General features: G+C 39.2%; 1 protein-coding gene across 1 annotated transcript in view; it reads right to left on the bottom strand.

Moving 5' to 3' along the window:
* Positions 1 to 13,066, bottom strand: part of ell (elongation factor RNA polymerase II) — a 34,121-nt gene that overhangs the window by 15,188 nt on the left and 5,867 nt on the right. The window contains exon 2 of the mRNA XM_070832460.1: positions 5,662 to 5,706. Within this exon, the coding sequence (XP_070688561.1) occupies positions 5,662 to 5,706 (45 nt within the window). The remainder of the gene's footprint in view (positions 1 to 5,661; positions 5,707 to 13,066) is intronic.

A 13,066-nucleotide genomic window follows, 5' to 3' on the forward strand; every position in this document is an offset into this window, starting at 1 on the left:
GCTTGCATATATGCTTTAAAATGTGAATTACTATAAACAAAGAAAACTCCTGACACACACACACCTCAAAAGGCGAAAGCCATGTTCTAGAAAGAAATAACATGAAGCAGTTTGAATACATCAACCATATGCTTGTGGGAAGAGGATTAACAGTGATACAAGCTGTACTACACCATGGTGTCGAAAAGCATCCGATTCTACAGCTGGTACAATCTTATTATCGTACATACTCATGTTCTTGCAGGAACACAGAGGAGATAGATTGAGTGTGTGAATCCAGAGATGATTATGAGACAGAGGAACAGACTGAAAGTCAAGGCACAGGGGAGTGACTCAGTTGACTCACTGACTCACATTGTACTGTAGAGGATAAAAGAGTGAGAAGAAAAAGACGCTCCTCCACACCAAATGGCTCCAGTGAGTGTCGCAACCACGATGTGCATACAGTTTCTAAAGAAAATGGGTCATCATTAAGATGAAAGCAGACACTCCTGTGCTTGTCGTTAGAGAGTGGCTTTCCTCTAGGTTGATTGACGGTTGATTCTGTAGTGACATCCATGTTTACGCCCATGTTTGTGTGTCCGAGGGCCCGCTTGAAAATTAGATGGTGCATCTCAAAAAGTTTATTGTGAAATTAACAATTGAAATAAAATGAATTTGAAAGAAATAATGGGGACACAGTGTGAAGTCAAATCAACAGAATATATTGGATCTCTCAACTTTCCAACAGTTGAAAAGAAAAAGTTACTTGGGCGTCTTTGGCCAGAATATAACACCAAGCACCGGCTCTACTTTTAACTACACCGATGAAAAACTTTTCATTCATACTGTCCATACAGACATGTTGCTGTCAAAGCAGAAACCAGGTTTTCATTTCTCTTTTTTTAAAACAAGAAAAAGAATCATTGACACAGTTTTCCTCTCTGTATTGTACTACAGGGATGTTATTCATGGGCAGGCAGCCAGTTCTTATCTCGAACCGTTAGGTGCAGCATATCACTCCGCCTTTCGATTCATCACTGGAGATGGTTATGGGACACACCACTGCCTACTTTACCAAAAAAGACTGGCTCAGCTGCTCTTTCAGTGAGGAGGAACCAGCATTTGTTTTTATTTATTTATAAAGCTGGTTTACATAAGCCCCCCCTCCATTTCTCAGACCTGATTTTCTGGGACGTTGGTGCCAAACATTTGTACAGAATTAGGGGGACCTGCTTTTTGTTATTGTGCCCCCACATACTTTGAAATGCTTCAACAAAGCTGTCCTCATCAGTTCCACTGAGACAGTTCCAACGCTTAAGTGCTAACCTTATCAAGTGTAACTGTCATTGCTTTTCATTTATAATTGTCCTTATTCATATTATTCTTATTGTTTTTTATAGCCATTTATTTCTCTTTTATTGCTATTTGATTTTAGTTGCAATTGCTTTTCTTGCATGTACCTCTGCACCATTAAAAATGAGGGATCTCCCTCAGTGTTTTGAAGCTTTGAATAAATAAAACGGTGATGATGATGATAATCAACTGCTCCATCCTGAAACACAACAGGGATAATCTATCTGTGGATAACTTCAAGATAACACTCCTTTGTGAACTTAATTGCTTCATCCTCTCAGGAGAAGCTAAAAATCTGTTAAATCAGTTCAACTTGCTAATTAAAAACCTTGCATGGAAGAGCATTTGTTGCAGTCTTTATCAAAGCCTCGAGCGCTTTAGCCTGCTGATGCCACAAAACCTAGACAAAACAAAGCAATGGAGAAAAGCAGAGGAGCAACACATAAGACACTGGATGAAGGGCTGTGACTGACAGAGAAAACGTGTAGAGATGGTGTGTTTCAGACGGTGGAAGTTGGCTGTCCAAACACCCCCCCTCCTACAGCTAGCCTCATCTTCTCATTCTGCATGGCATCTAGCAAACAATGCCTCTTTTCAGGCTCGGGTTGTTGGAGACGAGCGACCCCCACGCACTTCGTTTTGTCCTCTCTCCAAGGCCAGGGGACAGATAAGGAGCATAGAGACAGAGATAGAGGCCCGACACACGCACAAAACATGAAAGATGAAGAAAAGTGGTTCAAGTGGTCCACGTTACCTCACCTCACCTAATCTTTTCTGTTAAAAGCAGAATCCACTGTAAATTCTGCGAAGACCAATAGCCAGCTAATCCTTGACAATGTAGCGTGATCTGCTCCTACATGAGATGAGATAACTAGTCAGCAGTCTGTATTAATCCTAAAATGACTGTACATTGAAAAATAAACCCAATATCACATGTTCATAGTATGGATTAAGAAAATCTCTCTCCTATCTGATATCTCTGAGAGGTTTTGCTTTCCTTTGAATTGGCCTTGTCCATCTGTGGTCTTTGACTTTCCTTTTTTTGTCTTCCTAAACCCAGAGGACAACCAAACTAAACGGGTGACACTCCTGATCTGCTGGGCTGAAAAGCCATTTAGAGAACTCACTATGTCTCTGACTGCCTCTGCCACCAATTAAACATGCTAAATGGCCAAGCAGCTGTGGGTAAGGGTCGACTTATGTCAGTGGTGGCGGATACACTGCAAACACAGCACACGCCCAACGATGGTCCCGGCCAGGTGTCGCCCTGGTTTGTCAGAAAATGCAAAATGTCAGAAACAGATGGCTATTCAGGGAGACAGACGAGGAGGGAGGAGTGTAAGACAGGAGAAACTGCATCAGAGAGTGAACACAGGTCCATCACCATGTTGAAGCTTTTCTGTCACACATGCTTTATGTAGCCCACGTGTGTTTTCTTTGGCCACTTAAAATCTGAACCCAGACCTGTATAGAAAAACAACTTGCATGTTTTTATACAATTTTTGTCTTTTTTTTTTTCTTTCTAAGAAAGTGCAAGAAACTTGTTATGCGCGTCTACACTTTGTTAGAGCTCAAGGAGAGCTGTACAAGATGAATGAATGTGAGTGAATGAATATGGGATCTCATTGTGACAGCCAGGCCATCTGCTCTGTAATTTAGCCACTTTCACACTTCTGACTAGCATTCTGATCTCAACAGTAACAGATTTTCCTCCCTGATGAGCCTGCTGCATCAGTAAAATACATGCCTTACTTTAATATTTCAATAGCCTCATGTAACCTGCATGTATTACATCTGCATGTGTTCAACACATCTCAATGCCTGCTAAAAAGAAGATTTAAAGCCAGTTAATAGGGGCTCTCCCTACAATATGCAACACTATAGGCAAGTATCTCATTGAATCAAGTCAACTTGTTGGTACAGGTAAAATCGATACTTGAAATGGATTTTACTTGATGATTAAGCACAAAGGCAAAGAGTATAAAAGATGGATTCTGGCTGAATGCAGGATTACAGTGTTCTGCACTGCACTCTTCCCAATTTTACTCTAAAATATTGACGGCGATAATGACTTGATGCAAAGTTAGACTGTGTAGCTTAAATAATTACTTTCAATAGTATAAGTAAATCATAAACCATAACGAAAAATACATAGTCATGGGCTTCATCAACAATCAAATATCTAACAGCCAAATACCTCAAGACAACATGCACATCAAACAATGACTGCTGAACAAATTTGCTCAGCTGCTGCTACTCAAACTATGAGAGTTTGGAAGCTAGCATATTGAGAGCTTGCAAGCTGTCTGTATATTACACTGCAGTTTTGGCAGAATGAGGTCTTGCAGGTATTGTGTTGTAATGTGACAGTGCAGCTGGAGACGGTTTTTGCTTGTTATCTGTATTCCTTAGACATGAGTGTCAACTTAAAGGATAAATTATGTGTGTACCTATAGGTCACAATGTAAACAAGCCACTGCTCTACTTATTTCCTCCTATATTCCAAACTTCTACCTTTTTCCATGAGTGGGAATTTGCACAGTGTGCAAATGTTGAACTCGATGTTGAACTTTAGAATTGGCATGGGGGGGGGGGGACATGTTCTTACTGCATTATAATGAAAAAAACAACTTTTCAGCCGTTTCATCAATTTTCAGCCAAACTTCTTCTCATAGTTTTGACCATCATGCTATTAGTGAGTAATAATATTTTCCCGATGTCACTGCTGAGATCTGGGGATGTGGTAGCTCTGAGGCGGAAGCACATTGGGTTTAACAACACAATGATCCTACTCAGCAAACAGAGACATTTGCAGAAGTTTAGGTGCTGCTGCTTTGTGTAAGACCAATGTAGCAGGCAACTATTTAATAATGAATCACCCCTCTACACCACAGGCCCACATACAACCTGCATTTCTCAATATGGTGCCAACCTGTGCTGGAGCATTTAATATCACATTTGATGACCTGCGATAACCTGGTGTCAATTCCTTCCCACAGACAAGGGCTGTAGGAGGGGAGGATTATAATTATGTATATGACCAATGTCATATACATATCATAGAAATCCTGCTATTGGCAGACATTGTGGCGATGTTTAAAAAATACCAAACCCTGCTTTTTCCCCATGCAGGAATCAGCTGCTTGTGCGGAGAATACTTGTGAGCACCAGGATGTTTATTGTCTTCATGAGGACAGTTAATGCCTCATATAGAGAGCACTGGCACACTAGTGAGAGTTTTGCCATTGTCATAAACAGGCAGGTACCAGTTGCAGAAAGACAGTTTCTTGCATTCTAAAAAAAAACAAAAAAAAGAAAAAGAAAACGATCAATGAGTTCTTTCTTCTTCTTCTGTTGTTTCTTCGCTAACCCTACATTGTGCATTTATTTACTTGCCCCTTTTGCAACAAAGAGGCAAAGCAGGCAGACATACATAACTTCAGCTTTGCTGTGGTGGTGAATATTAGCAGCTACAAACACCTGCAGCTTTCAGTCTGCTGTCTCAAGCCCACTTTGTTTCCTTGAAAAGCATCAGTCCTTCAAATCATTCTATAGTATCCTAGATAGATCTCAGAGAGACTGGTGCATTAAGGTCAAATTCCATCATCAGCCGATGTTCCTGTTATGGGCAGAAACTGACAAAAACAAACAAACAACGGCTTTACAAAGAACACAAACAAATGTGATCTTTACTTTATCTGTCTGTACTACATCTGACACCCACACCACATAGTGGGAAAGACACACTGACAGAACAAGGGAGAGGTTATGAGGAAAAGGCAGCGTACATGACATGTTAAGAGGCTTAGATGTTTTTTTCTGCCACGCAAGAGATGTTGAACAAGTTGACAAGTTTGGCACATGAAAGAGCCAAAGCGAAATAAACCAAATCTTGTGGCCACTAGCGAGAGAGGCTGGGAAGCATTTGCCTAATGGGGTCTCAGTGACAGTAGTACATTAAAATCAAGCAAGGTTGACACAGCACATGACACATATGGCAAAAAGTGCACCATTAAATTTGGAGCAGCGATGCCAGCATGTTTCTTGCTGCTCTCTAAGGCAGCCACTTTAAGACTTGACACTGAAGTGTCATGTTGGGGAAAAAATAGCTGGCTTGCAGCGTTAGCATAATTATATGTCTCGTTTGAAAAGATATATATGTGTGTGTGTGTGTGTGTGTTAGCTGCTAACCATGGTGATTCAGCAGGCCAACTGTATGAAAAAAATCCCTGTCCTTTATTTTCATCAGTTCTATTAACATAGAAAAAACTGAACACATTGGATTAGAGGAGACAGTGAGGGGGAGAGAGTGAAATATGTTCTTACCCCTTGGTTTCCATTAAACCTGATCAATGGTCGTGATGACAGGACCTGTAAAAGACAGATAACAGCATTGTTTAATAACTTTCATGGTAAGCATATTAAAAGATTTCTTTCAGCCAAATTTCCAGACAAGATTGTATAGGTTCCCCTATACAGGGTGTTTAAGAAAGAAAAAAAAGACAAGGTAATAGAAATTATTTCTGGAAGTACTACATTAGCTTTTAATGCATGCACCAAGTGCTGCAATATCAATTCATAAGTGGTCACAGGAAAACTGCACCATTCTCCACCGTTTCTTTTTTTCTTTTATTTTTTTAGATACTATAAAGACCGGGTATTTTTACTACGTATCTTACACAATACTCATCTGTACACTGACTGAGGAAGATTTACATAAAACCTTTGTTTTAAGGAGACGTTATTCACAGAGAAACAACAATTTTAATATCATTACATGAGATTACCATTTCACATTTGCATGAACTGAATTCACACCATGAAGACCAGACACCCCCTTGTTTTAGACTGTGTACCGGCTACTTCTACAGACCGAGTTTACTACTTAGAACTATTTGCTTTTATCATTCTTTTATCATCAAGCTTGCCCTTTTTACCCATTAAATTCTTCTTAAACTTTAAGGACAGCAATGCGCACCCATTAACTTCTATTAATTTCCTCTTCAAACCGAAAGAGCTGGTACGTCTGCTCGCACCTTGTCAGACAAAAACAGGGAGGCTGAAAAACTGAGACAGAAATGACTGTGAATGTGTGTTGTTGTCTGGTCAGCCAGTCGCCCACTAGCTGGAGTTCAACACTGGCATTTTTCAAATATTTCCAGGGACAGACACCCAAATAAGGCTCAGACAAGTCTGCTCATCATGTGAAGGACATGCAGTGACAAAGTCGTTATGACCAAACTTATTAATGGTTAACATGCCTTAAAATCTGAAATTACTTGTCAATTAATTGACAAGGCGATCAACAGAACAAGAATCGGTTATTAATTGAAGTTGTTTATGTGAAAAATTCTATATGTCCAGTTCCAGCTTCTCAAATTCAAATCAGATTTGCAGATGTTCTTTGTCTTGTGTGAGAGTAAACTGAATATCGTTGAGTTTTGCACAAAGTGTGTCATTTGACAATGTCACCTTCGACTTATTGTCATGGGCATTTTTCACTTTCAATATTTTTGAATAATCGATGATAATAATCATTAGTTGCAGCGCTCTCTTACATAACGCTCATCTGTAGGGATTTGTTTTTGTTTTGACAAGGTACAGTTGTTTCTATCCAAAAATGTTTAATCCAGTGTGACTAAAGTTGTAAAATGATAAAAGTATGACAAACCTCCAAGCAGGAGTAACTTTTGTTATACTGAGGATAGTGAATTTGCGAGGTAAGATGGCCTATTTAATATATTAAATTACAATATGCAGAGTAATGACCCCTTGCCAGTTACTGCATGTCAGTTTTGGGGATGCAGCAAAAGAGGAAAAGCTGAACAGGGTTTCCATTTCACTTTCTATTATATTCAGCCATTTTTGTATCTGATCCATGTCCTGGGGGGTTTTTCTATGCCATCAAGTTATCATCTGATTTCCTATAACCCCGCATTTAGTTTCAGTTTCACCTTCTCAAATAGAGTAAATCAAAGAGACAGCAGCACTTTCATTCCCCTCAGCATAGATTCTACAGAGATGTAACCACTTAGGCCAGACTGAAATGACACTCTTCACAAATATTCATGGTCCCCAGAGAATGAAGCCTACAAACTTTTGAGATCCCTGACTTTTGCTCTAGTTCAACCAGGACGTTGATTTTTTTCCTTAATGAAATGTCGCAACAACCACTGGATGGATGCAAAAAAATTTGGTTCAGACATTCACGTCCCCCTGAGGATAAATTATGATGATGTTTGGCACCATCATCATGTCAATATTTTCATTTGTCTAACACTTTGTTTTATGACTAAATACCTGAAAAACTAATAACATTCCATTCAGCCTCAGCTGTACATTGTGTTCATGCCAAATTGCAAAATGTTGGCATGCAAGCATTCTAAATAAAGGTACGCAAAAGACTTTTTACCTGCATGATAGCATTATCTGTAGGAATGCACCAATCAATTAGCTGGTCACCGGAATCGTATGATTTTCAGCTTGTTGGCCTTAACTCAAATATGCCAATTTATGAGCATGTGCCACACCAGTGTTCATTGGTGCCCATGCTAACTGACTATAGTCACACCCATGCCTGTTGTGTGGGAGTTCTTCACCATGAGTAAAACAGACAAAGCTCACAACGGCATACCACAACGGCAATGTCACTAGTGACTTTGTGCCTCTATTAGCAATGTGGAACTCTGAATACTGTGTACCAATCTACGACCAACAGTCTATTAAAAACTCCAGGAGCTAAATTTGTAAATTGATTGTCACAGTGGAGTACAATTTAAAAAGATGGATGAAGTGCTAGGGACTTCCCATGACAGGAAAGAGGAGCTGATCGACAGATTAGCTGAGGGAGGGTGAGTGTTAATTGTTCAGATGATAATGCCGTCAGTTGAATGCCGTTCACGGTGAACCATGCCCATCAATCTTTCACTTTTACCCTACAAATAACAACAAGTTACATGATTTCCATCTAATGATGAAGGTCTTAACTGTTGAGGCTCTGCAGTATTGCCTTTGAATGAGACTGTAATACCTGTAAGTACAAAATAAACTGTGGAAAAACAAACATTAAAACATTCATCTACTCTGACCAGTTACCTGGAGAACTTTTTTTATCTATTAGATTTGTTCTGAGTGAGTGTGGGTGAAGGTCCTCTAACCTGGCGCAATTTTGGAGAAAACTGAAAAGTTATTCAATAAGTCAATATTTTATGAACATACATTAACAGAACAGCTACAAAAAAGTTTGTGTATACTGTCAATTATAGTCTTCAGAAAGAATCGACAAGTCAGGCTTTTAAAAAAGTTGAAATTGGCCAAAACATTTGCAACAGGTGCATCTCTAATTGTCACTGGCATGCTCCCAGTGCTCCCATAAACCAACACAAGCGCAAGCTGCAGTCTGAGGATTGCACCTAGCAGACGCTGAAGCATGAAACAAGAGAAAGCTGAGCCCTTCAGTTTGGACTCACTTACACTCATTCGTTCCACTTCTTTCAGACACACATTCAATTTTCCATTGGGTTTCCATTTAATTTTTTTCTTCCTTCTGTACAATACGTACAACAATATAAAGTTTCATGCTTGTACGATGGTCCTGGAAATGCAGCTCTATATCGCCCCCTCGATGCGCAAGACTGCACATTCAATACGTTTACTGGTGACCAGCATCTGTGCCTTTAGTCTTATACGAAGACATTACCAACTACCATGCCGAGCATAATATCAGAGATTCAAGACACAGTGAACTCTGAAAGAGCAAGTTACCTAACCCTGTCTGGCCTAAACAAATAAAATAAATATTCAGATAAAACAGAGAGCCTCAACAGTCTCATTTATCAGTATTATATTGTGTCACTTCACCCTGAGCTCTGAACACTCAGAGCCTATCCAGGAACACCAGACCTTTCATGGAGACACGCTCTCTGGTCTACCCCTGCAATGTTTAACACAGCACCAGTTTTAGCACTCCCACCCCATGCCCTCCCCCTCCCCCATCCCAGCACAGCTAACATAGTGCTACCCTCAGCCTGTTCATTTGAATGGGCTGCTGACATGTCACTATTCTCTGGGACCTGAGCCCAGAATGTTCCACAGAGCTAACCTTAGGGACAGAGTACGGGTCCTGACCATGGATCGATGACAAGGCTGTGGATGTTCCCACACGCTGCCAACCAACAACAGAATGGGGATCAGCTGGACATTACACAGACTTTGAGCCAAGTGGCCCGTGATAAAACTGAACTGATGACACTGTTTTTCACGTCTGTTTCCTGCTACAACATAAACCTTCAGACTGTACATTTCTCTGCAATATTAACAAAGCAAATGTCAATAAAAATTACAGCATCCAGTTTTCACATTTTTTCCAGTTTTCAAAATTACTCTAGGTGCAAAAGTCCTTGCTTCAACATTTCAACAGTAGTACACAAACTCATTAGTTGCCACAATTTTATATGAAAAGCTACTTTAAAATCAGCATGTTTGCTTCACTGCATAACATACTGCCAATAATGCAGGTCAGAGTCTGATACTGAGTTTGATCTGTTTTTAGGAAGAAAAAAAAAAAAAAGGTTTTAAATCAGGAATCAGGTGTCTAAAGTTCTCCTCCTACTCCTAACCTTGGATGCAGTTGTTGGCAATTAACAATCTCACCACAAGGTCCATTTAATAGCTTCTGGAGCTTTTGATAATGGTACAGGATCTTCCTCAGCAGATGAAGTTTGGTCAGTTGTCAGGGTATTGTAGATGTTGAATTTTCTTTTTTTTTCTAAAATCAACGAGAGGTTCTTGACATGCTCAGAATGGTTTTCCAAAATTTCTCCAATACATTCTTAAGAGATTTGAGAATAAACAGGCAAAGCTTTAATTGAGCTTGTAAATGTCCTTGGCCAACAGATTTGCCAGACAGGTCTCAGTCTCCTTGAAACCTTATTGAAAACAAGCTCAATGCTCTCAAATGGTCAATTAAGTCAATTTTCAAAATTCAAACTATACAAGCTAGGAATTTATTCATACAAGAAACTTGGTGCGTTTCATGGAAAACTACCTGCCTCATACACACTTACATGGACTTGCTGAGTGCAATTGTTTTGGCCCTCATAAACAAGCATAACTCTCTACTCTGTCTCTTAGGTTGCAAAGCCAAAGGATTTCTTTGTTTTGTGGTAGATGCACACAGGAATAGAAATGTCTAAATCCCTATGGGCATGGCTGTGGCACCCAAATTGTCAGGTGCTTAGTTGCATCACTGTCGCACTGATGAGATGTTCCACTTGTCTAGGATTTCAGAGTAGGATGAAATGGTACTGGGTGTCCCTACTCTCAATAGTCAGTGTGCATGCATCATTACTGAGTGTGTCCTGTGTATAATAATATGGTGCTATAGTCTACTCTAAAATATCTGTGACAGAGGGGTGTCAGAGGAGTGTCTAAAGTGACACACTAGCACTACTTGTTGGTGTGTTTACTAGAGGTCGACCGATTTATCAGTTTGGCAAATTAATCCACTCCAATACGACATTTTACATACTATCATTACATGGCAGAACTTGGCTCCAATAGTGACCTTTGGCTGCACAGACTCAACTACTCTTCTTCTCACAGAGCTTTGCTAAGCTTGTTTATTGTAGCAAGAGGCATCACTTGGTTTTGTTTTCACCAGCCATTTTTGTATGGCATTGTATGGGATATGTATACTCTACTGTAATTTTTTTTTATATATATTTGAAATACTTTATACTTTGTATATGTTAATGGGTGGTAATTTTCTGACCCTGTCTGTGTGTGTGTGGCATGGTGTGCCCCTGTATTAGTGGCCGATTGGAGCAGGAAAAGCCTATCAGCTTTTTCCTGCTCCAAACTATCATTATTATATCAGGCTTTTAAAAAAAAAAAAAAAAAAAAAAATCAGTCACCCCCTAGTATTTACTGTAACAGGCTCTTCACTGGAAGGAAAAAACCCTTTGAAGCTTTTAGTGTTCTCCATCTCATGAATGCTGAGCTACCTTTGATCTTGTGTGCACCATTTCTTTGTTGTAGGGGTAGAACCAGCACAAGTAGAGTCCGACACGCTCACTTTACATATACTACACCATCGTTTCAAACAGTCAGTAGCAAATTTTGAAGTTTGAAGTTCCAAAATGTTTTCCGTCTATACAAAAATATAGACAAATGGATAGCTAAGTTTGGGGTGAGCATAGCATTATACTTTCACTTGTGAACCTCTTTACCACTAGCTCCAATACTATTTAAAAAAAAAAAAAAAAAGCACAAAATTTAGATATTTCATAAATTTAGACAAGCCTCATCACAAAGGTGACATCTAGCAGACTGTAGTGATCATGTTTTACCCAACTTATTAACCAACACCTTTAAGATCTTACTAAAAGTGTTTCAGACAGCTGTCTACAGTTCTTCTAGTAATCTGCTGGCCTTGACAAAAGTGATGTGTATGTGAATGTCAATGTGTGTCAGCAGACATTCATAGCAGACTTAAAAAGAGAAAACTTTAAAGTCACTTAAAAGAATCTAAAATTTGCCATGAGCCCCTGACAATCTTAAACCTTTAAATCTGATTTACAGGATACCTCTAGTATTTTTAAACCTGGGACCCAAAACATGTAAAAATAGGACACAGGTCTAAAAGTACAGGAGCCATCCTTTAAACTCACTGGGGTTTTGTGGTATGCTAGATTGGCACTTGATTGCAAACCAATTTTTACATCATGTTTTACATTCCAATAATAATCCAACAATCTATTTATTAGTTGAGATGCTGGTATCTCACATTAAGACCGGCTTCTAACACCAGTAAACACAGACACTTGACACAAGTACTGAGAAGGAAAGCATGGATGTTTTGATTTCAATTAACAGATGAAAAAAAACTTATGCTTATGCAACCAGCACCAGATAGCAATGTATCTCTCTCCTTTTGAGGGCAATTTGATACACATCTTGATACAAAAATGTGCGACCAACCGGACTGAAGATAAATCTGAATAGTGTGATTGGAGTTTAAATCTGTTTTAACTGAATAGATCTTGTTGCTAAAAAAATGCCACTTTCTGTCTTCTGTACCTCCCAGTGATGATGAGAAATAAATATGTGTGCTAACCAAAGATGTACATGGCAAAACCGGTTTCCCATTTTAATGACTGATTTTCATTTTGTAATACCAGAAAATTAGTAAAAAAAAAAAAGATGTTTCCACAATCAGTTCAAAATAATCTTCAATCAACAGGCCAGTGCTGATTAAAAAAACCCTTGCTTTAAGAACAGACATTTTGATAGCAAATGGCTGCATTAAATCTAAGACATTTTAATTTCTGATGTTACCACTGGCTTCAGGTGAAGACAGGCAATGGTATCTCTGGGTCATTACCTTAGAACTGCTACGTGAATATTTCATTGCTGGAGGACTTTGCTTTTTTTCCAGCTTGCCTCGCTTTTACCTTTCCTACTAAATCATCTAACTAAAGATTATATCTCTTTCATTTACAGGTGTATGGTTTGTTGTCTCAGTCTGCTGAAAGATAACCATGAGAAATTTTGTTTTCTTAGTGCGATGAACCACATAACATTAACTGTCACTGGGCTGACAACACTGAAAGATAAACACATGGACTCTGAGGGAGAAAGGCACACAAGGACAAGTGGCATTATCAGAAAATAAAGAGGAATCTCCTTTTACAATCCTTCTTTTCAAATATGGAGAAGCCTGCACTGGTTT

The sequence above is a fragment of the Pempheris klunzingeri genome, chromosome 6, assembly GCF_042242105.1.
Source record: "Pempheris klunzingeri isolate RE-2024b chromosome 6, fPemKlu1.hap1, whole genome shotgun sequence".
NCBI lineage: Eukaryota > Metazoa > Chordata > Actinopteri > Acropomatiformes > Pempheridae > Pempheris > Pempheris klunzingeri.